The sequence below is a fragment of the Ailuropoda melanoleuca genome, chromosome 17 (assembly GCF_002007445.2).
Source record: "Ailuropoda melanoleuca isolate Jingjing chromosome 17, ASM200744v2, whole genome shotgun sequence".
Taxonomy (NCBI): domain Eukaryota; kingdom Metazoa; phylum Chordata; class Mammalia; order Carnivora; family Ursidae; genus Ailuropoda; species Ailuropoda melanoleuca.
Genome location: NC_048234.1, coordinates 14735652 through 14756869, shown reverse-complemented (window position 1 = coordinate 14756869; position 21218 = coordinate 14735652). Strand labels below are relative to the sequence as shown.

The window sequence follows — 21218 nt, the reverse complement described above, 5'->3', positions numbered from 1 at the left end:
ACTGTCCATGTTGGGCTAGTCACAGGGCAGCTCATGCCCAAAAGCATAACTAGACCATAATGCACAACGGCGTCACAGGATTTGTTGAATTTTTCTCCTGCTGCATTATCTGTAAACAATTTTCAACCATCTAGCATTGAGTCGGCTCCTTTATATTTCTTTAAATTTATTTATTTGAGAGGGAGGGAGAATGAGGGAGAGAGAGAGAGAGAAATGGAGCCAGGGGGCAGAGGAGAGGGAAAAGCGGACTCCCCGCTGAGCAGGGAGCCTGACATGGGCCTCGATCCTGGGACTCTGGGGTCATGACTTGAGCCGAAGGCAGACGCTTCACCGACTGAGCCACCCAGGCGCCCCATGTAGGCTCCTTTAGATAAGGTGATAGTCTTGAGCCATATTCATAAAATCGCCAAAGGGAGTATCATTCTTGATTTACTTGCACTGAAATTCTATCGATCCTTGTGCATCTGGAGCAACAACAAAGATGTCCTGAGTAAACTATAGATTTAATCAATCCCCCAAATTACTCGTGGGCCTTCAGATATTGGGAGCTCGGGGTATGCACTTTGTCTGCGGCACGTCTCCAGAGATTTCTTCAGAGCTCTGGAGAACTGGCTGAAACAGCATGCAAGCTCACGAGCAGGCATCCTCCATTTAACAGAAAACAGAGAAACTTTGGGGCGCCTGGGTGGCACAGAGGTTAAGCGTCTGCCTTCGGCTCAGGGCGTGATCCCAGCGTTATGGGATCGAGCCCCACATCAGGCTCCTCTGTTGGGAGCCTGCTTCTTCCTCTCCCACTCCCCCTGCTTGTGTTCCCTCTCTCACTGGCTGTCTCTATCTCTGTCAAATAAATAAATAAAATCTTAAAAAAAAAAAAAAAAGAAAACAGAGAAACTTTACTGAGATATGATGCATGGTTTTTTCACGGACCCCGGCATTATGAAAGCGCATGTTCTTCCTGAGATAAGACCAGGGAGCTGGCTGAAGACACGACTAAGCATATCACAGAGTGTTTCTGAGTTCTGCAAAGATAAAGCCATCTCAAAACCAGTGCTTCAGTGCAGAGGGCATCAGCGAGCTGTCCGATAGAAGGAAAATTGGTAAGTGGCCGGAAATCCTGCACTTCCTAAGGGAGACATGCTGAGATCATACGACAGTAACACAGCAGCCCACCCGGCTCCAGAGGACAGAGATGACGGGGACTTTCACGGAGTGACAAACAACGCGATGCTCTGTGGTGCTGCCGTGGAGCCTAATGCTGACAGGCCCATGGTCCCTGCCGGGCACTCTGTCGGGAGCGCACAGGCAGGCCGGCTTAGGGAGGGAGGAGGGCATGGTCTGGAGTTGGTCAGACTGGGAGTCCTTCAACAGGCAAGTACGAACAATACTTCTCCCTGCGTCTGGTAAGAACCCAGACAATGCACGGGCATGGTCACTGCTGTCAGTTCCGAGCATGTGTGCTCTTCACACTTCCATTGAGTTGAATCCCACAACCCTGTAAGTTCTTCCAGTCAGGAGAACTATCCTTTGGGCTGCAGAGAACTCTTCATCCACTCAAATGTAGGAAGGCAAGAACCCCCCCGGCCTTAAGACTCCCTTCACCCACTCCTCCTAGAGCTCTCCTCTCCCTTCCCACCCCCGCCTGCTCCTCTTGGACCAACAGAGTTGGGACCGACCAGAGGCTGGCTGATGCCCAGCCCAAGACCCAGTTTGCCATCAGGACTGTCCCGTCACCAACCACCCGTATCATCAGGAGCTCCAAGCTAAAGATGTACGAGGGTTATGGGTTGTTCTTGTAACTTTTATTCAAATACATACAAAGCCTGCAGACAGCCTGATTTATTTCTCCCACCAGCTCTCTTCCTCAGTCTGGCACACTGCCATGGTCACATCAGGGCTGTGCAGAACCATCTCAGACACACAGGCCAATGGTCACTTATCCAGTCACTTGTCCAGTGACCATTGCTGGCACCTGCCCATGTGAGACTGACAGAAATGACGGTAAACATCTTTTTGGGTAAAAAACATATTTTTATAATGTACCTTTGGATAAAATGTAATCTTTTCTCCCCTTCTTTCCCAGGTCAGGCACTTAAAAATGAGAAATTTCAGGAACGGGCAACCCAGTTTGTTAAAATTCATTTGTTCCGGTTTCCTAAGAAAATTTAAACAATGTGGGAGGTAATGGTGTGCAGCGTTTGCCGCCAGAGTTCATCGAACCGACAAGGATGACGGTGTTTCTGATACGCCAGCGTCTGATTCAGAAATGCAGCGGTCGGGGAGTCTCATCCGTGCTTAGCCTCGCTTCCCCCGAAATTCCGTCTCCATAATTAGGTCATAGCCATAGTGTGAAATTGGTTTGATGAATATCACATTTATTGGGAAAAATGATTACCCTCTGTGTGGCCTGGCCTCTGGTACTGCACACATTCCTCACAGCTTCAACTGCTGAATGACAGTTTGGTCCACAGAGAACTAGTTAGACAGTAACTAGTTCACTTATTCTTATCTCGAGCCCGTAGGGTGACTGCGGTCTATGTGCGTCACATTCAGTTTAAGAATCTCAGTTCTCAGAGTGACAAGAGGCTGAAGACAGGGCCTTGAGACGACAAGGTCCACGGAAGGGCAGATGTGGGAGGTGTGGGCCGGTGGTCACACTGCTGCACGGAGCCTGGCCCCACCTGACGGTCCTCCCTGTGGAGTCCTGCTTCTGAGCAGCTGCCCACACTGCCCACCACGGCCCCTGCTTCCTCTGTGAAGATGCTGTTTCGTGGGCATCAGGCTGGACGTGCTGAGAAGCGCTCCTGCCTCCTGTGACAGCAGAGGTCAGCCCGGGAGTCTGGAAGCCTGACCAAGAGCAAGTCTACTTCCTGTGGTAAAAAATCCCAACCACCTCATAGTCAACCTTCAACCCAAAACTAAATCGCTCTGAGACATAACATACCTTGAAATCCTTTCACATGTTTATAAAAAGAAAAAAAACAAAAAATTTGCAAATTAAAAAAAATCCTTAAAAAATGTTGTATCAATAGCCTTCTTATTAACAAATACAAAACAGCTTAAGACACTTTGTGACTTCCTTAGGTCATGGATCAGGGGGATGGATCCACAATGAAGTTTTACTACTAAAATTTCATATTTGGTAAAAACTCCAGCAAGGGCTCCACTGACAAAATAATTGTTTTGGAAAGAAGAGTTGCAACTTTTCCAAAATGTCAAAAAGAATAAAGATGTAAACACCACATACTTAACATATTAATACAACAATGTTAATTCAGTTAAATAAATACAAGAAAGTGGCACCAACATTATGGCAATTTTTCAACACAAAAACGTAGCTTGAGAATATTTTAAAATAAATAATTGTTCCCAAGAGAAATGAGTTTTCTTAGCACAAACCAAGAGCATCTGAGATAAAGTGCTATGAGACGAAGTGGCTCCACACTCCAACCTGTTCATCTGTGAGCAGAAACGCCATCTGGGTCTCAGGTCTGAGGTCCGCCACCAGGGAAGCGTCACTAAACGCCAGGCTGAGGGCCGTCTTTTGTCATTTTCCTGTTTTCTTCCAGCGTGTGCTTAAATATTTTCTTCAGGGTGTCGTAAACTACTGGTCCATTTTCAGAGTCAAAATTAACCTGCTGACAAAGAATAGATAGACTCAGGACATAGCAGCAGAATTTTAATCAGCCGATTTGGGGAGAAAAGAAAGGAGGGTGGAGAAAAACCCTGACTTACAAACACAATTATATACAATGAACACCATACGCAACACAGTTCACACATTAATTTAAATTGAAAGACTATATTAGAACCGCCAATCATGTCAATACCAAACTTAGGAATAAAAACTCAAAAACTGAAACCCCCTGCCTGGACATGTGTACTCGAAGGGTGTCATGACGCAGGGCAGCCGTGAGGACGGGATTCTGAATCTGGAGACTAACCTCCCTGGCACAGGGAAGGTGTCTATCAAAACAGTGCTCGGCAGCTGTAAGGGCTGCCCTGTGGCAACCCGCCTGGGACCCCAGCTTTCCGCCGGCCCGCTACTTGGCCTCAGCTCACACGTAACCTCTGTAACGTGTGCACCACAATACCCACCGCCTTAGCATTTCTGGGAGCAGTGAACTTGAGAGGCTCACGTGTTTGTTTGCCACAGAGAAAACTTTCATGGAAGTTAGTTTCCTTGCCCCATGGTGGGGACGTACTGTGTCCATGTATTTGGGCTGTTTGCCCAAGTTCAGAGGGCTGCAGGGTCGAGTGATGGTAGGACAGAGAGCCAAACCAATTCCCACACCTCCACCCACTCCCCCTCCCACAGAAACATGTGACTCCATGGGCAGTGCTGTGGAGGGTCCCGGCCTGGCTAACATGTTTGTGGTCAGAGACAAACAACTCCACAACTCCAGGCAGCACATGTGACACAATCACATGGTTGCCCTCACACTCTAAGCCCCCAATCCCCCGATGAGGTACGGGCCATGTGGAGCGGCCCAGGTGGGGGCTGCACAAGCAGGGGCTTTGCATCCTAGCTGACCTCTCCGAGCGAGCGCAGGGGATCCCAGTGTTTGCTGGGAAAGCTCTGGCCAAAGGGAAACAGGACCTTCGTCACCCTGAAAGCAGCCACTGGCCAGTTTTCTTGAAGAACTGGCCCAGAATGAGAGCAGTTGGGGCCTCTGCTCACGAGACTGTGCACCAGGGGAGACAGCCACAAATGCCTCCCAACCTTTTCAAAGCTGGGTTTGGAACAACTGCTTTGTTTAACTTTTCATCAGGATCCCCCTAAAAGGCCAAAAGAAATTATAAAGAATTCCTACCACATTCAGAGAAACCAACACTAAGGATTTTTTCATTCAGAAATTTCATTATATTGTTTATCCTATCTGCAAAAACTTCTCACTGACATTAATAACGGTTTGAATTGTTCACTTTGCTAAGCACCCAACTGCAACCCTCCCCAAGGGCAGGTGGCCTCGCGGTCTAAGACATAAATGTAAGGTGCAAAGGACGATGCGACATGGGTCTGAGCCAACTGGTTCTGGAAACTGCTGAGAAGAGACCCAGAGGCTGCAAAGCTCCTGAGAGTAACCCAGACACCTGCAGGGGTGCACTTTGGAGAACCCAGGGAAGCCGTGGTGAACCACACAAACAGTAACTGGCATCATCGCTAACACCTACTGCAGATGCCATCGCTGAGAAGCTGGGCTCTTGCGTTTCAGGACAGTGTCGCATCCCCTGTGAGAAGAACCAAACTGAAGGGGTGAGGGGAGCCTTTTCTCCTGGCACGGCCCTGGTTCTTGCTGCAAGCCAAAAGGATGTGCATAGAAAGGAAGCTTTTTTATTACTTTCTGCTTAGATTTGCCAACTAGGGCAGGGTACTGGGTCATCGATGCTGGATGCTGGGTTCTCAGTGGTCAGTTACTTGCTTAGGCCCAAAGTAGAATGGGCTCAACCAGAAAAGATTCTGACTCCTACTTGGCACATGATTTAAAAGAATTTTCTCAACCTCTAATTGTTTCTGTATGAAAGCTCTTTGTTCCAATGTTCTCCTACAAAAATACCACATTTCAGCTTTTTCTAATATCACTGTTGAGAAACTAGTATTTTTTGGCCAAAGTCTATAACCACATTTGAGAAAGGTCAAACATGTTTCCATGAAGGAAAAACATACTGAAAGTTTTATTTTAGAGCAGGTGTGGGACCTCTGAATTCTGATTTACAATTATGCCGATGGCAGCATGTGACCCACCTTGGTGAAGGCTTTAATGGCACGGGAGAGGATGGCTTCCTCCACGTCCGCCGGGATCCCCTGCAGGCTCACGATGCAGTCCAACACACAGAGGATGGTCTGGTGCTGGCCCTGTTTTTGCAGAAATCAAAAGCAAACGAGTGGTTTGAAAAACGCCTCAAGACATACACTCAGAGCAACTGCAGAGCCAGGAGCTGGTGTGTGACCAAGTACTCGTAACCTCAAATACCAAGCTCTCTACCAAGGGCTCTACCCATGCTTCCTGTTAGGTGTTAAGACAATCTGAAAAGCTTTCAGGAGATAAAATCAAAGCTGCTTAGTTATTACATAGAGTAGAACTGAATATGAATGTAAGTGTAATTTCAAATCAAACGTCTTTCTTGCAGTGAACTAATGAGAGGACCCACTCGTTTCTGGACACAACTGCTTCAGTTCAGCTAGCGGATGCTGACATGCTGCGGTGGTGCGTGGACTAGTGGCGGGCACCCAGTGTCAGTACTGCACGCCCTGCCTGTGGCGAGCGCTGCCCAGGGAGGAGGGGGGAGGGGAGAGACAACCACAGCCCTCCAACAGTGCGCCCACTGGAACTTAAAGGGGAAGGCCCCGGAGGAACGTGTCTGACTTGACTCCCAGAGGCTGTTCACTTCAGAGAAGCAAAGGAAACACTTCACCTCTGGAGCGGACGCGCATCCAGTACCCTTATCCCTGAGAGTCACAGACTGCGCTTCCAGAAATCTGCTCTGAGGGCCTAAACGGAAATGCAGAGAAACCTGCATGCACAAGAGATCATTACAGGGATGGCTACCAAAGTGAAAACCTGAAATAACGTAAACACCCTACATGTGGGGGTTGGAGCGAAGGATGACGAAGGCGCCGCGGGTGCCACGTGACAGACGGGTGTGAGGTCTGTGCCAGTGCCACTGGAGTTCAAGTCCTGCTCTGACACACGCTGCCTGCCTTTCCTGAGAGACGGGGCCTCATCCTGTCTGGGCCATGGATGAAGGAGAAAACGGAAATTATGACCTGGCAAGGGCCTGGCCGCTGCCCCAGGGGTGACCTCCTCTCTCATCCCCTCACACAGGGGCTGAGAAGGCAGACTATGAAACGGACTCTGGATCCAGACTCCAGATCCAGGGCGTCCTCATCTTTAAAGGCACGTGCGCACGTGTGCGAGTGTGTGCGTCCGTGTCTGTGTGTGTCTAAAAAATGAATTATACGGTTGTCCGTGACCACGCTGAATGCACTACGTTTGACAGAAAGGACTCGCAGGCATTCGGAGTGGTGTTGCTGGGACTGTAGCTGTTCTCGTCCGGGTCTGCATCTTCTACCCGTGATGCTGGGCGTGCATTTCTTCTCACCTCGGGAAAACCTAAATTAGACCCAGATACGGGGTTCTGCACAAGCCCCCTTCTTCATAATGGATTTTTGTGCATGAAGCCTGTGCTAAGGGCCTTGGTTAACTTCATCGACCACCCAACAGCCTCTTTACCTTCTCTAATAAAAATAGTGCTTCCGCGGCATCTGTGTGGCTGCCGACCAACGTGTCCACGTCCTCTCTGGTGATCACAGGCTCCTTCAGTTGCTCCACCCAAGACCACATTAGACTGCACAAGACGGAAGGGTCTCTTTCGCCACATATTCTTTCCCAAGCTCCATCTCGGGAATTTAGTTCTTTCTAAAAAGAAGGGAAGAAAGAGGAAAATGGAGAGGAAAGAGAGGGGAGTAAAGGAAAAGGGGAGGGGGGAGTGGGAGGAGGAGGGAGAGGAGGGGAGGAAGGGGGAAGGGCAGGAAGGATAGGGGAATGGAGAGGGAGAGAGAAAAGATGAGAGAGGGAGGGAGGGAAGGGGGGGAGAAAGGGGAGGGCAAGGGGTGAGGACGAGGAGGGAGAGGAGGAGGGACAGGGAGGCAGCACACTTTGAGGTTTGATGGCCCTCAGGCTGTCCATGAGTGACGGTCTTTGGCTCTGGGTGGATGGGGCCCCCTCCCAGTGCCCCCACCTCCAGGTGACACACTGGGCTGAGATGCTGAGTCTCTCCAAGCCTCAGTTTACCTCTGTGAAGCGGACCCTGCCCCACGTGCATGCTAAAGCTCCCTCAGAGAGGCGCTTGGCTGGCCCAGACGCTAAGCTCTCTACCCCGCTCTGAAACCACATGCACTGGTCAGGAAGAGGGAGCCTTCCTTTTTAGGTTCCTTGGAACGAAAGAGAAATACTTACTGTGATGAAGTAGAATGGTAGATGAAAAGCATACATACAACATTTGCAAATCACCCTGGGACGAGGAAAAGCTGACTGAAACTTCAAAGTGGCCCCAGAAAAGTGAAGAGGCCGCAACTGTGGCAGACACACCTGTCTCACGCTCCTTTTCAGAGTCCCGTGCAGGCCTGGACACAGAGCCAGCCCCACATCCTGAGACTGGGCAGGGGGGGGACGAGCAAGTCTTGCCCTTGCTGGAGAGCAAGTTAAGTTTATGCTGGAGATAAGTTTACCTCGCAGAGAGCAGGGGAAAAACAGGAAGAATTTTAACTTCTGCCAGGGCTCAGAATTATGCATTAGTAAATAAAGTGTATGTGTGCTACAGGACTGAGCATAATAATTGCACATTCATTCATTCATTCATTCACGCATCTGGTATTTTCACAAGACAGAATAGGGCAGCCTGTAGCACGATTCCTACAGCACCTCGCAGCGAGGCCCTGATGGCAGATGTACAGGCCCAGGGAAGAGGGTACTTGCCCAGGAGCCCAAAGCAGAGCGGGGCAGACGGCGTTCCCTGGGTTTTGCTCGACCCCAGACGTGATGCTCCTGCCCCGCTGCCGGGGTCCTTGGGCTCTGGGTTCCTCTGGTTCCGCTTGATTACCTCATAAAGAAGCCACTGTGTTGAGTTGTGTGGAGGCCCCGTTCCCCAGAGTTCACACACACAGATCTGCTCTGCAGTAACCAGAAGCTGGGCAGAGCGGCACAACTCAAAGGCCCTACCAGTAAAATGCCGTTACACCGTCGTGTTTTCTGAAATCCCTCAGGGGGCTTAGCAAAGTATTAACCTCATGAGCTGTATCCCGGCCCTGCCACGTTCAGGCCACATGACCTTGAGCATGTGTCTTGACCCCTGTGACCCTCGGCTTCCCTACCCATGATACTTAATTCATAAGGACCGTGAAGATTAAGGAAGAATCTTAGGGTATCCTCTGCCCTACAGGTCCCTGTGAGAGCAGGTAACACAGCAGAGAGGGCCCAGCACAGGTAGCACTGTGCTGTCCAAGTCACAGTTCACTGGACTCTTTGCAGAGCTCAACTAAGTTGTTTTATTGCTGAAAGGCCCATATTAAAATCCAGAAACTGAAACAAAGGGCAAGACTATCCCCACAAAAGGATCCTGTTCACCTCTGGAAAATGCTTTTGTATGCAAAGTGCTCCAACAGTCTGGCCCATGCTGGGCTGACCTATAAGGGGTCCAACCACTAGCTCCTGTGGCTACGGTGTTCCAAGGGAAGGGCCTGCAGACTGAGCCAGACCGAGCCAAAGGCTTGTTCAGTTTGGAGTAAGAAAAAATAGTCCATGTTGTAAGGAATCCACATATGTAACTATTTGCTCAGCAAACACCTGCAATTCTGACAAACAATGTGCACGTGCCCTGCAGCCCCGCAGCTGTAGTGGGCGCAGGCTCTGTGCCTCATTTTCCCACGTCTGCATCTGGAAGCTTCTGACCCTCCTGGAAAGTGTACATGCCGTGCTTAATTACTGTAGAGTACAGAGGAGCGGTTACACAAATAATTCATGGGAGACCATAGGCTAAGAAGTCTAGATTTCACTGAGCCAGGCCTCCCCAGGTCAGCCCCACATTTGGCCAGTTTACTAGTTTCTGGTAACTAGGTGGTAAGGCCTGCCTTTTGTCCACACCAGCTGCTCATTCAGGGTAATGAGCACAACTGACTTAAGACTGTGTTTCTAATGAAAATACACCACAAAAAGGGGTTAAAATTTAAAACTACACATTCTCATTGAATGTGTAGTAAAAGCCAAGAAATGGACCCCAAAGACACAACTTCAGATAAAACTAATGGTACAGGGGCACCTGGGTGGCTCAGTCAGTTAAGCATCTCACTCAATTTGGGCTCAGGTTATGATCTCAGGATCATGAGATGGAGCCCACGTCAGGCTTGATGCTGAGCTTGGGACCCTCTCTGTCCCTCTGCCCCTACCCCCACACCCCTCTCACTCTCTCTACATAAATAAAATCTTTAAGGAAAAAAAAAAAGACCTAATGACACAAAGGTACTCTGTGGCTTGCTCTCATTTGTTTTGTGGAATCTAACTGTGGCCTCATTGGGGCGCACTGGGAAGTCTGCAGGAAGGGACGCTGAGCAGACAGCATCCATCATGTGTCCTCCTGACCTCACTCAACACTTGCATTGATGACTTTGGAAAAGAATTTTCTCTGATTTCTCTTATGTCTCTTGGTCAGTGATTCTCCAAGTGTGGCTCCCCACCAGACTCAGGTTAGAGATGCTCGAGTCAGTTCCTAAAACTGTCCGCTGCGGTCTGTCCCACAAATGCAGCGGGAAAGCAGGAAGCCGCCACACGCACTAGCATCAGTGCCCTGCTCCTAGGACCCTGCTAAGTGCTAAGCACTGAGCGCTTTCTTTCACACGGAGATTGAGAAACCTCAAGTTCAAAAGTTAATTATTACACAAACAGGTCTTCAAATTCCTGTAACCCTTAAATTCGGGAGAATGTATTATGTTTTTGCTCTGACATAAGTATTTCCCCCCCACACTTAATTAAATGAAATACAAGTACCTGCCACATTTCTACCTTCCTTTTCACCTCCTCCTTTTCGGCAAACTCATTTAAACTTGCCAGGGCTTTGGCTGCCAGTATTCTCCTGGCTTCGACACTCAATTCAGACTGCAAAGCAGTGTGTGGAGCAACTGCAGACAGATCTTTGCTGTCCTGGGCGTGGTTGCGTCCAACCGAGAAGGGTGCTTTGGGGCTGAAGCCACAGTCCACGGGGCCACGGAGGGTGTCGGAGCAGCAAGCAGCAGGGGTTTTGTACTGACAGCAGGGCGCTTGCTGGGGAGAACACTCTGGTTCCATCGGGATATCTGCAAGATTCAGTGTAACCGGTTCCTTAGGGTTGTATGAACCTGAAACACCCGAAGAGAAGGTTCTGCTCCGCTGTACTTCCTTTGGAATAATCTCCCTATGGAAAACCTGCGACCCCTCATCTTTGAGTCCCTCCAGGCCTCCAAATTTAGCCTGATTCCAGAAAGAGAATGTATTTCGGACGAGCGTTTCCTTACTTGGATCAAGCTGTGGAGACTGGGGGGTGTAGCAGTGGCTTATGGGCTTCTGCTGCCCAGGGTTATGGCCACACAAGGCCTGGGCAGGCCCTGTCCACGGAGATCCCCCCTGCTCCAGAAGCGACTCAGCCCTCTTCAAATCTGAGTCGCTGTAGCTGAATCGCCTTTTCAGATGAGTCAGGGGCTGAAGGCACTCAACATTCCGCCTCTTCCAAAGAGGGTCAATCTCTTGCTCGCTGGAAAGAATCACGTCCTGATTCTCAAAATCTGCGGCCACTGCAGTGGGGGGGAAGGAATCGGATGCGTCGCTGCCCTGCCTCAGTAACTCTTTATCCAGCTGCAGGGTGATCATCTCAGAAACCGTCTTCTCAATTTCGGCAGACAGGCTGGGCCCTTCTGCCACCTCTTCTGTCACCACTGGCCTGTTCTCGGCTAAGTCCAGTAGCAATTTGCAAACGAGATGGATAATTTTGGGTACGTGTTTCAGAAGTCGGGCCTCATAACCATGAAGCAGATGCCGCTGGCGAATGAGGTACTGTGCTAAAGTAACCGCGTGTGCTTTAGGGTCACAGCAAGAGAATATACTGCGAAGAGGAATCAGAAACTGAGTAAATTCCCTCACACAGAGTAATTGTCCTCGAGTTTGTATGGAATTGGGTCGCTTTGCCCGAACAAATATAATTGCTTGGTCAGCAGTCATCCTTGTTGCAAAAACTAAGTAACACGCTATTAAAACACCTAGAGGTGAAGAGAAGATGGGTATGAAAAAGTTTGTAACTTATTATTACTCTTTAAGATTTAAATTTTGACTATGTGTTAGGAAACCTATAAAAGATCATTTTAAAGGCAAGTATAACCGACTGACTTCTTGTACAAGCGTTTATTCACTTGTCTATATGTCACTTCTCCCCCTAACTGAGAATCCACAGTCATCTCTGTAGCCTGAAAGGGAGTAAGGGTGGGTGAGGGGGATGAGGGAGAGAGTGGCGAGGGGGATGAGGGAGTGAGTGTGGTGAGGGGATGAGGGAGAGAGTGGTGAGGGGGATGAGGGAGTGAGCGTGGTGAGGGGATGAGGGAGTGAGTGTGGTGAGGGGATGAGGGAGAGAGTGTGGTGAGGGGATGAGGGAGAGAGTGTGGTGAGGGCATGAGGGAGTGAGAGGGGGTTGGGGAAAGGTGCAAACAGAGTATACGGATTGACTGGATGGAATATTTTAAGGGCAGTTCAGAGCAGGAAGTAGAGCAGCATTTGCTGTCATCCCTGTTGAAGTTGGTCCAAGGAGGATAAGGAGCCTGAGAACAGTTCACTCCATTACTCACCCTGACTGCACACTTACTTCCCAACCCTGCCATCTTTGCCATCAATTGTTGCCACATTCCCAGCCTGGCATTCTTCCTTTTCAGGCACTTTTTCTTTGGGGATTATTCACACTGACAGTTTACTTCTGGACTTTTGTCTACACTAATAGTGCTTTTCTCCAGACCAAGATATAACTTTATTCTATAAATACTTATTATTAAAGGAAACAGCCTTAATGGTATAACCATTATTATTCTTGCTAATTAACATTAAATTAAAATGAATAACATAATGGTGATAATTAATCAATTAATCCAACTTTGATAGTTAGCTAATATCAAGATAAAAGGCAAATCAGAAGACATCTGTGTGATTCGCCAAGTTTGTTAATCACGTTACATATGAAAATCAGGGCCTCTGCAAACTGCGTGGTTCCCAGTAGGTGCAGCGTCCCACGAATCTTCCTCAGCAGGACACGGCCCTTTACTAAGTAGGAAGTATCTGCAGTGCTGTCGTGTGGAATCCCCAGGAACAGTGAGATTTTAGCTTGACCCTAAGAGTGGATATTCTCAGGCAGAATTGAGTGCCCGCCCTGAACACACTCCCAAGCACGTGGAGGCAGGTACACACGTACACGATGGACAGAGTTCAGGTATTTGGTTGGACCAGAAGACAATTAATATTCTAACCTTATGGTATTTATTTTTGCTGCAGTATCAGCACTGCACTGAAATCTGCTGCATTTTTAAGTAAAATCATTGATTTTTATATAGAATTTTAGCCACAGATAGACTCCTTCACAAATAAAATCCTTCCAGCCATGAATTTAAATCTTGGTTCTGCCACTTACTCAATGTAGCAAATTACTTAACCTTCTTCAAAACTCACATTGTTGCTAAAGACTTAAAAAAAACAGTGAGTGTAAAGTGCTGAGAAAACACCAAATAGGGGCACCTGGGTGGCTCAGTTGTCCAACGCCTGCCTTCGGCTCAGGGCATGATCCCAGCATTCTGGGATCGAGCCCCGCATCAGCGGGAAGCCTGCTTCTCCCTCTCCCACTCCCCCTGCTTGTGTTCCCTCTCTCACTGCCTCTCTCTGACAAATAAATAAATAAAATCTTTAAAAAAAAAAAAAAAAGAGAAAAGAAAACACCAAATAAAACAATGCTTTCTATTTTCATTATTTTGGTTAAGGAAAATGACATTTTTAAAACACATTACCTATTATAAATAAAGTGTTGGGGCTTATTCCTTTGAAGAAGAAAAAGCAGAGTGGTCATTTAGAGAGCCGTGGAAACCCATCTGTTTACTAAATACGATGAGTTTTCAGGCTTAAGTCTCAAAAACACTCTCACAAATAAATGATCACTGAAACTCTTTGTTTAAGATATTTCAAATTTCTTTCAGTGGCTTCTGCCACTGAACTCCAAAACTTTGATAGGATAGGATTATTTATTCTCTAGAATCACGAAATACTATTCTTTACATGTTTAAATATGCTACAAGACAATAAATTCATTTCCTAGAATTTACCTGTTCGACCAAGCCCTGCGTGACAATGGACAGCTACTTTTCCTTCTTGTAAGGCAAATGTCATCACCTTCACCATATCTAAGATGGCAGTGAGCGATGCTACACCATAATCCTTCCATCCAAAATTGTAGAAATAAACTGGACAATGAAAAAAAGGAAACAGAAAAAAATAATTGACATACAGGAAAAGTAGTTGCATAGCCATCTGAAGAAAGTGAGTGAGTTCACGAAAAGTGTAAAGCCGTAAGGCACACAGATTAAACTGGATGCGGAGGCCTAAAATGATAGGCTTTTTATATTTCCAGTAAGTTCATTGTTAACATTTCTTACAAAGCACATTCTATATAACTTATGATATTTCCTGCTAAAACTCAGCCAGAAAGAATTAAGGTGAAACAGGTTTGCAAATCAATAAAGTCCACGACCTGTGCCCAAATTACTCAGCTACAGAGGGAAAGCATGGCATCTTGTTTAAGCATGGAAATACCCCTAAAGGACGGATAAATGGCACAAGGTGGGTACAAAGAGATTTTCCACCCAGTGGAAACAAAAAAAGCTAGACATATGCTTCTTAAAAACAAGTCCCCAGAGTGGCCAGTGTTGGTCCTTTCCAGCCTGGTTCTGAATGGCATGTGTTCAGTGGACTCCAATCCCTTGGCTCCCAAGACTGGGGCTTCCGGGACTGTCACATAAAGAATCCCTGCGTCCTACTCAGAGGCAGAGCTGGGCAGCAGTAAAAGCATGAGTGAGTCCTGTGTTCCAGTCCTGATGCCATGTGTACACTGTGTGATCCGGGCAAGTGGGAACTCACTAAGCCTGCATGGCCTATATGAGTGTGAGGCAGAAACAGGGACTACAGGATGGGCAGAGCGGACAGGGCCAGTGTACTGTTATGGTAACTAATGCGGGCATTGTTTTTACAGGGATCCTCCCAAGATCCCCCTCACAGGACAAAAGAAATCCTGTACTTTCAGTAGCACCACCAGAGAAGAATGGTTGCATTATCTAGAATCAGTCAGCTCATCTTCCCTGCAGGGAGCCCCCCCTGTGACGGAAGAGCTGAGCAGACAAAAGTCTGNCCCCCCCGCAGAAAGCAGTCATTCTATCACCCTGTGACGGAAGAGCTGAGCAGACAAAAGTCTGGGTGCTTTTCCTGGTAACTCTGACTTACTGCCAGCCTCCATGAAAGCTTCAGGAAGGTATGTGAAGCCACTTTCTTGTTCCAGAGGGTTCCCACAGCTGGCATGCTCACCAGGCCGCCTGCAGGTTGATGACTGTTTTTATGCCATGGCTTACAGGAGAAAAGAAAAAAGTTATCATATTGAGAGCAAGTGGTTAAAAAATCAAGCATTTTTGGCTTTAACAAACATTATTAATCACTCTCAAAACCTCGATTTCCTAGTTGAAATAAACTCTCCACTGCTTATTGTTTGACTATTTGAAGTCAAAAGCAACAGACGAGAAAACGTGATTGGCTTAGCAAGCGTGTCAAGGACATGGCATTTACCTTTGGAACTGTTCGATGAGATGGTACTTCTCGAGGAGCTCAGTGGACGGGCGAGCCATGGCCAGGATATTCTCAGTGACCCTAGGATGGGAGGAGGGGCTAGTGAGATGCACAAAACTTGGAACATTCCAGCTCTAAGAACTAAGAGAACAAGATACCAAGTCCCTACTTTTTCTATGATTTTAACAATTCTAGGGGCGCCTGGGTGGCACAGCGGTTGGGCGCCTGCCTTCGGCTCGGGGCGTGATCCCGGCGTTGTGGGATCGGGCCCCACATCAGGCTCCTCCGCTATGAGCCTGCTTCTTCCTCTCCCACTTCCCTTGCTTGTGTTCCCTCTCTCGCTGGCTGTCTCTATCTCTGTCAAATAAATAAAAATAAAATCTTTAAAAAAAAACAAACAAACAAACAAACAAAAAAAACAAAAACAATTCTAGAACAATTTTCTTATACAAATTCTGGCTTCAATTTTGCATCATGATGAGGGCTCTAAGAAACCCTGAATCACTGGAAAAAATTCCAGGGTGTAAAGTATTCGTGGACTCTGGCAGTGTGGTTTCAAGGACTCTCATGAGATTCTAGTGGGCATGGTGGAGGAACCTCATGGGACAGCAAAGGTAATTCTGCCCCTCAGTTACCTATTATGTTAAGTAGGGATAACGCCTGCCTCGCAGGATTGTCACAAGAATTCAACACAATGTGGGTGGAAAGTGTTTAGCACAAATCCTGGCATGTGGTTATGAATAAATGCTGAGTTATTGTAATTCAGCAAAACATATGGGCTTTGGAATCAGTTGGGCCTGGTTTCAAATGCTGGCTTTTCTACTTCTAGCTGGGTAGTAGGTCACTTAGTCTCTCTGGACCTCAATCCCTCATCAATAGAATGACATTAACCACGCCTACTTTTCAGGAGCTTTATGAAGATGACATAAGAATTTGACAGCGTCTAGCGCAGTGCCTGGCCTGAGGACAAATGGACAGAGGCCCAACAGACAGCTGCCCCTCCTCAGGGGTCTGGTGAAAGATACGTCAGGCAGTCTGTTGGGAGCTATGGGTCACATGAGCCTGATAGGTAACAGAGACATCAGCTGAGCAGAGCACAATACAGAAAGATACGATGCCTCCCGGCTGGGGCAAGCCCTAAAATTTGATGGGACCCCCGCCCCCAAATTCAGTAATACTTAGTATAAGACGAGGAGAGAAGCACCATGAAAAAGCATGACAGGTAAAAAAGACTCAGATGTTTGGTCAAGAATAAACCAAAAATATTAATGTGATCTCAGGCTGCATTATTGGAACTTTATGGTCCGACCACACCTCAGGCCAACTGTTTGCTTTCACACAACACTCTTTAGACTAGAATATGATCTGTGGGGAACAGCAGTAACAATGGACCCCGACTCTATCACTACACACGTGCCAGCAAGTATGAAAAAGCCCAGGCTGCAAGTTAGGTAGGCCGGTCGACAAAAGACTAATTTGGAAATGGATTCTTGCTGCAGGAAATGATTCACCACTAGAGTTCTTTAAACTGTGAATTCCTCTTAGTGGGTTTCAAAGGTGATTTGGCAGGGCGCCTGGGTGGCTCAGTCGGTTAAGTATCTGCCTTCAGCTCAGGTCATGATCTCGGGGTCCTGGGATCCAGCCCTACATTGAGCCCCACATTGGGCTCCCTGCTCAGCAGGGAGTCTGCTTCTCCTTCTCTCTCTGCTACTCCCCCCTTGCTTGTGCTCTCTAATAAAAAAATTAAAAATCTTTAAAAAACAAACAAAGAAAGGTGATTTGGCCTGATTATCAGAATTCGTCAGAGATATCACTAAGTCAAAAGAGGTACACTTGACAGTTTATCATTAATAACAAGAAGCAGAAGGATTCACTGCAGAATGAGTCACATCTGTGTACCATAAACCACGCACGCATCTTACACTGTCTGCTGAGCCAATAATGCGCACCGCTCTCTACTGAGGCACATGGGTGGTGTATCTGTGTGGAAGTGTGCCCTTTCATACAGAAGAGGGGAACAGAAAAAATGAGGCTAACATGTACCTGTGTGAAACGGACAAACCATGTATGTACCTCCTGCCTTCTCAAATTTATACCTGAACACATTATTTCTAGCAACTTCTGATATTTAAGAGCTATCTCGTTACCATTTCTTTAAGATAGTTTACATACATCGTTTCACTCAATTAAAAAACCCCTGTGGGTTGGTTTTATTATTTCCATTTTATAGATGAGGTTCAGAGTACCTGTGTGAGCCAGCCAAGGTCACACAGCTCAACGAGCTGCCAGGCCAGGGTGGGGGTCGGGTCCTCTGACTTCACACCCCCACGATCCCTCCTCCACAGCCACTGACTGCTGCAGACTCACTCACCACGATGAGTAGACCCCCTTGATGGCTTGCTCCTGCTCGCTCCAGCGGGCTGGGTTTTCATACTTGCAAGCTTTGCCACCACACGCCATGGAGCAGGCCATGTGTCCAGGAATCACATGCCGTAAGCGCTCTCCGACTTTTGTATACTTTGGTGTTGGACGTCCTGAATTTCCTAGAACATACAAGGAAGGGGGGATTCAAAGTTCCACTCTCCAAATGGAATAGTAACATGAGAAACAGCTTCCGTGTTATCTCGGGATTGTAGATGACGAGCTGGTGCGACATTCCCTTCATTTTGTCAGAAACAAACCTGTTTCCTTTTCATCCGAGTGCTTGATCTCTTAATATAGAAAAGGCTTTCACACACAATAATTTCCACATGTCATATTGGTAATGAAGAGGAAGAAACTATAAAGGCGGATCTTTAACAAGGGAATGAATTTTTTCAAAAATTACATTTTTAATGCAAAAGCACAAAACCTTCAATCACTTTATCTCCTATTACACATCCACTGAAGCTCTTAGCATAACAGACAGTAAAAGGTACAATGTAGAATTAATTGTCAACAGTCTGAATTTAAACTCAAAGCTTTGGCAATCTTTAAGAAGGAAAAGAGCTTTACTTTTTCTCTGGAGGCAAGTTGGGTTTCTTTCAGCAGAGCTGACGGAGGCCACTGCCACCATCACCTGGAGAGAGGATGAGGAGAGAGTTTGGGTGGCCGAGCCGCGCCGGCCCTGCTGCAGGATGGGGTCCGAGGATGAGTGCCGGCGACCCTGGAAGAAGGAGCTGAGGAAGGGCAGGGCCGAGCACCGCCGGGGCAGGTCCTGCATGGCTGGGCTCCCAGCAGGAAAGAGCTGCGGGTGAGGGGATGGCAGCGCCAGCCTGCTCCGTGGTGAAGTTACACTGAGCCACCAGCATCACTCTGCGAGATCTGACAGCCATTCAGGATAGGCTGACTTGTTTCCATAGTGACGAACAAAGAAACTACTGATTCCCACTCAGAGCTGTACAGGCGAAATCCCACATGAATGGATTGCATTTTGGACAGATTGTTCAACTAGAGGGAGGAACATGTATTTTAAATAGATTATACTAAATTGCAACTACTCTATTTTGTTTCTCATACAAAGTTGAAAGATCTGCCAGCTCAAAGAACTACATCTAACACATTGTAATGAATTTAGAAAAATGTGTTTATGACACAGACACTGCCTTTTATACACATGTTGAAAGGTTTAAATTCTGTTATTCCTTTCATATCTATTCTCTGAACAGTCTGAAAAAACTTCTCTTTCTACTCCTCTCTGGAACAGGGCGGACAAGAAGTTACCTGTAATGAGGGAGAATGTATAGCATACCTCGTAACATTATTATACCGCCATTCAGTCCTTCAAAACCAGAAAGCCCCCTATAATTTTCCTGAGAGAACTATTTTTAAAAAATACTTGGACAGAACACACAAGACGTCGGTAGGGTGGATGTGATCAGAAGACACGGACTTCCATACTTTTACTTTTGGAATGTGGAAACACAGATCCCGGCCATGCCTTTATCAGGTAGTTAAGTGGCTATGACTCAAATGCTCAAAGATGCAAGCCTGCGCCTTTTGTCACTGCCTGTGGGGGGAACAAAGCTTCAGGAATGTCTTAGTGGAGGCATGTGGAAAAAATTCACTAAGTATCACATTCTTCTCAGGAGCTGGATGAGGAGGTGGCTGCAACTTGAGGATAAAGGACACAAAGAACACAGAAAATCTAACACTAATGTCCGCCTCCTCCCTTGTGAATGTCAAGCTCACCCCACCCGTCTCTCTGTGTCTCGGTGTCTCCTCTGTCTCTCCAAATGGTGCTTCAGCCATGTGCAGACAGAAACAACTTCCTGCCACAGATACGGCTCTTTTTTGTTTGTTCTGTTTTAATTATCAGTAATGCTGTAAGCACTTGCCTTTTAAAATGCAAACCCAACTCTCCAACTGAACAGACTCCGTCAAATAAGACAGAGACAGAGAAGCTCAATTTGATGCCCAAAGTCCCACGTGAGGGCCGTGCCATGTCCTTGTTTGCATACAGTGACAGAAAATAATTTTTTTAATGTAACCAATCCAGAAAGCACGGCTTCCACAGAGCTTTACAGGAGAAGGAAGAGGAGATGATGCCACACCGCGGGCGAGCTGGAGCCTGGCAGCCGACAGCCCTGAGTACTCGAACTCGGGGGTCCGCATCTGCTATGTGGGGCAGGGGTTCTGAGCAAGTCTCTGTACGGGGGGCTCATGGGCTGGGAGCCAGGGACCAGAGGCCTGCTGGGACAGTGATGGTGTGAATGGACTTAATCGAGGTGCGAGACAGTGCAGGAGTGGACAGATGGCAACCACGGCGCTACTGAGATGCTGAAGCCAGTTCACGCAGCCCGGGGAGAAACCCAGCAGCCGAGCTCCCCTGGAGATGAGAAGCACATGAGGAGCTCCTGGAAATCTCTACCAGCGAGTGGGAGATGCCTCACGCCTGCAGCTCTAGGGACATCCATGGACCAAGGCCCAAGTGGCATTGCTTTCAATGGCTCTAAGAATGAAAATGAATTTGATGACGGTCAGCCTTGTCTGGACGATGCTGAGGAAGGGCTGGCTATGTGTCATCTCAAGAACAATTTCTGCTGTGAAATCTTAAGAACTGGGCGGACCTCCAATAAACATGTAACCACTGCATGGACTCTTGTCACCGGACGCTCAGGGACCCTGAGGGCAGGTCTTCAGGGAAGTGGAGCCGAAGGCAAACAGGAGTCTGAAAGGCAGCTGCACCCTCCCTCGAGTGCTCACCCTTGACTCCCGAGGGTGCGGGAGGTACACCTGCACTCAAGAGGAGCTCTGTCCACCTGTGGGTGTGGGCATGACAGGTGGGCTAGAAGTCTCCTTCCCCAGACATGGCAGGACTGTCACCCACGGTCTTAGGCTCCAGACTACTCATTGCCAAAACGCCCAAATCATGGCCAAATCCATCTTTGAAAGCCAGTTTTTATTTATGCCAAGTAGTTTTCCAATAGGGAAGTATGCCTTCAATCCCACCCCTAAGTCTACACTGGCCTCTCTTCCCACCCCTGTCCATAGACACGTGGACTTTCTGTGAACGCACCTTCCTGCTTTTCTAAGCAGACGGCCACACCTTCCCGTTTGCTCCGGGTCTCACAATTCTCCTTTAATGGAGGCATGAGGGTCCTCACGCATAAGTGGGTGCACCATAACTTATGTCCTCATTCCCTCGCTGTTGGACAGTTAGGGCACGATCCATGATCTTATTTAAAAACAAGACATTAAACATTTTTATATCCACATTTCTCCTTCAGCAAACTCCTAGGGATGAGGTGGCTGGTAAGCAGAATTTTCAAAGCTCATATTTTCATATAGGTGAGTCTTCACATGTTTCAACAACTATGTACAAAGACGCTGAAACAGGTAATATTTTTAAAAACTCAA

At 47.5% G+C, this 21218-nt stretch overlaps 1 protein-coding gene and 1 long non-coding RNA gene across 2 annotated transcripts in view; both read right to left on the bottom strand.

The window, feature by feature from the left end:
• Positions 1–2351: 2351 nt before the first annotated feature.
• On the bottom strand, positions 2352–18778 carry PTPDC1 (protein tyrosine phosphatase domain containing 1). Its single transcript, XM_002930347.4, is given in 10 exon segments — positions 2352–3632; positions 5744–5854; positions 7233–7418; positions 10542–11782; positions 13874–14011; positions 15045–15132; positions 15134–15164; positions 15381–15461; positions 17752–17923; positions 18375–18778. Coding segments are annotated over 10 exon segments (2373 nt in total). The 5' UTR covers positions 18583–18778; the 3' UTR covers positions 2352–3515.
• Positions 18779–18986: 208 nt separating this feature from the next.
• LOC117796942 overlaps positions 18987–21218 on the bottom strand; it is a 40065-nt gene continuing 37833 nt past the window's right edge. The window contains exon 3 of the long non-coding RNA XR_004621695.1: positions 18987–21036. This is a non-coding gene — a long non-coding RNA (uncharacterized LOC117796942). The remainder of the gene's footprint in view (positions 21037–21218) is intronic.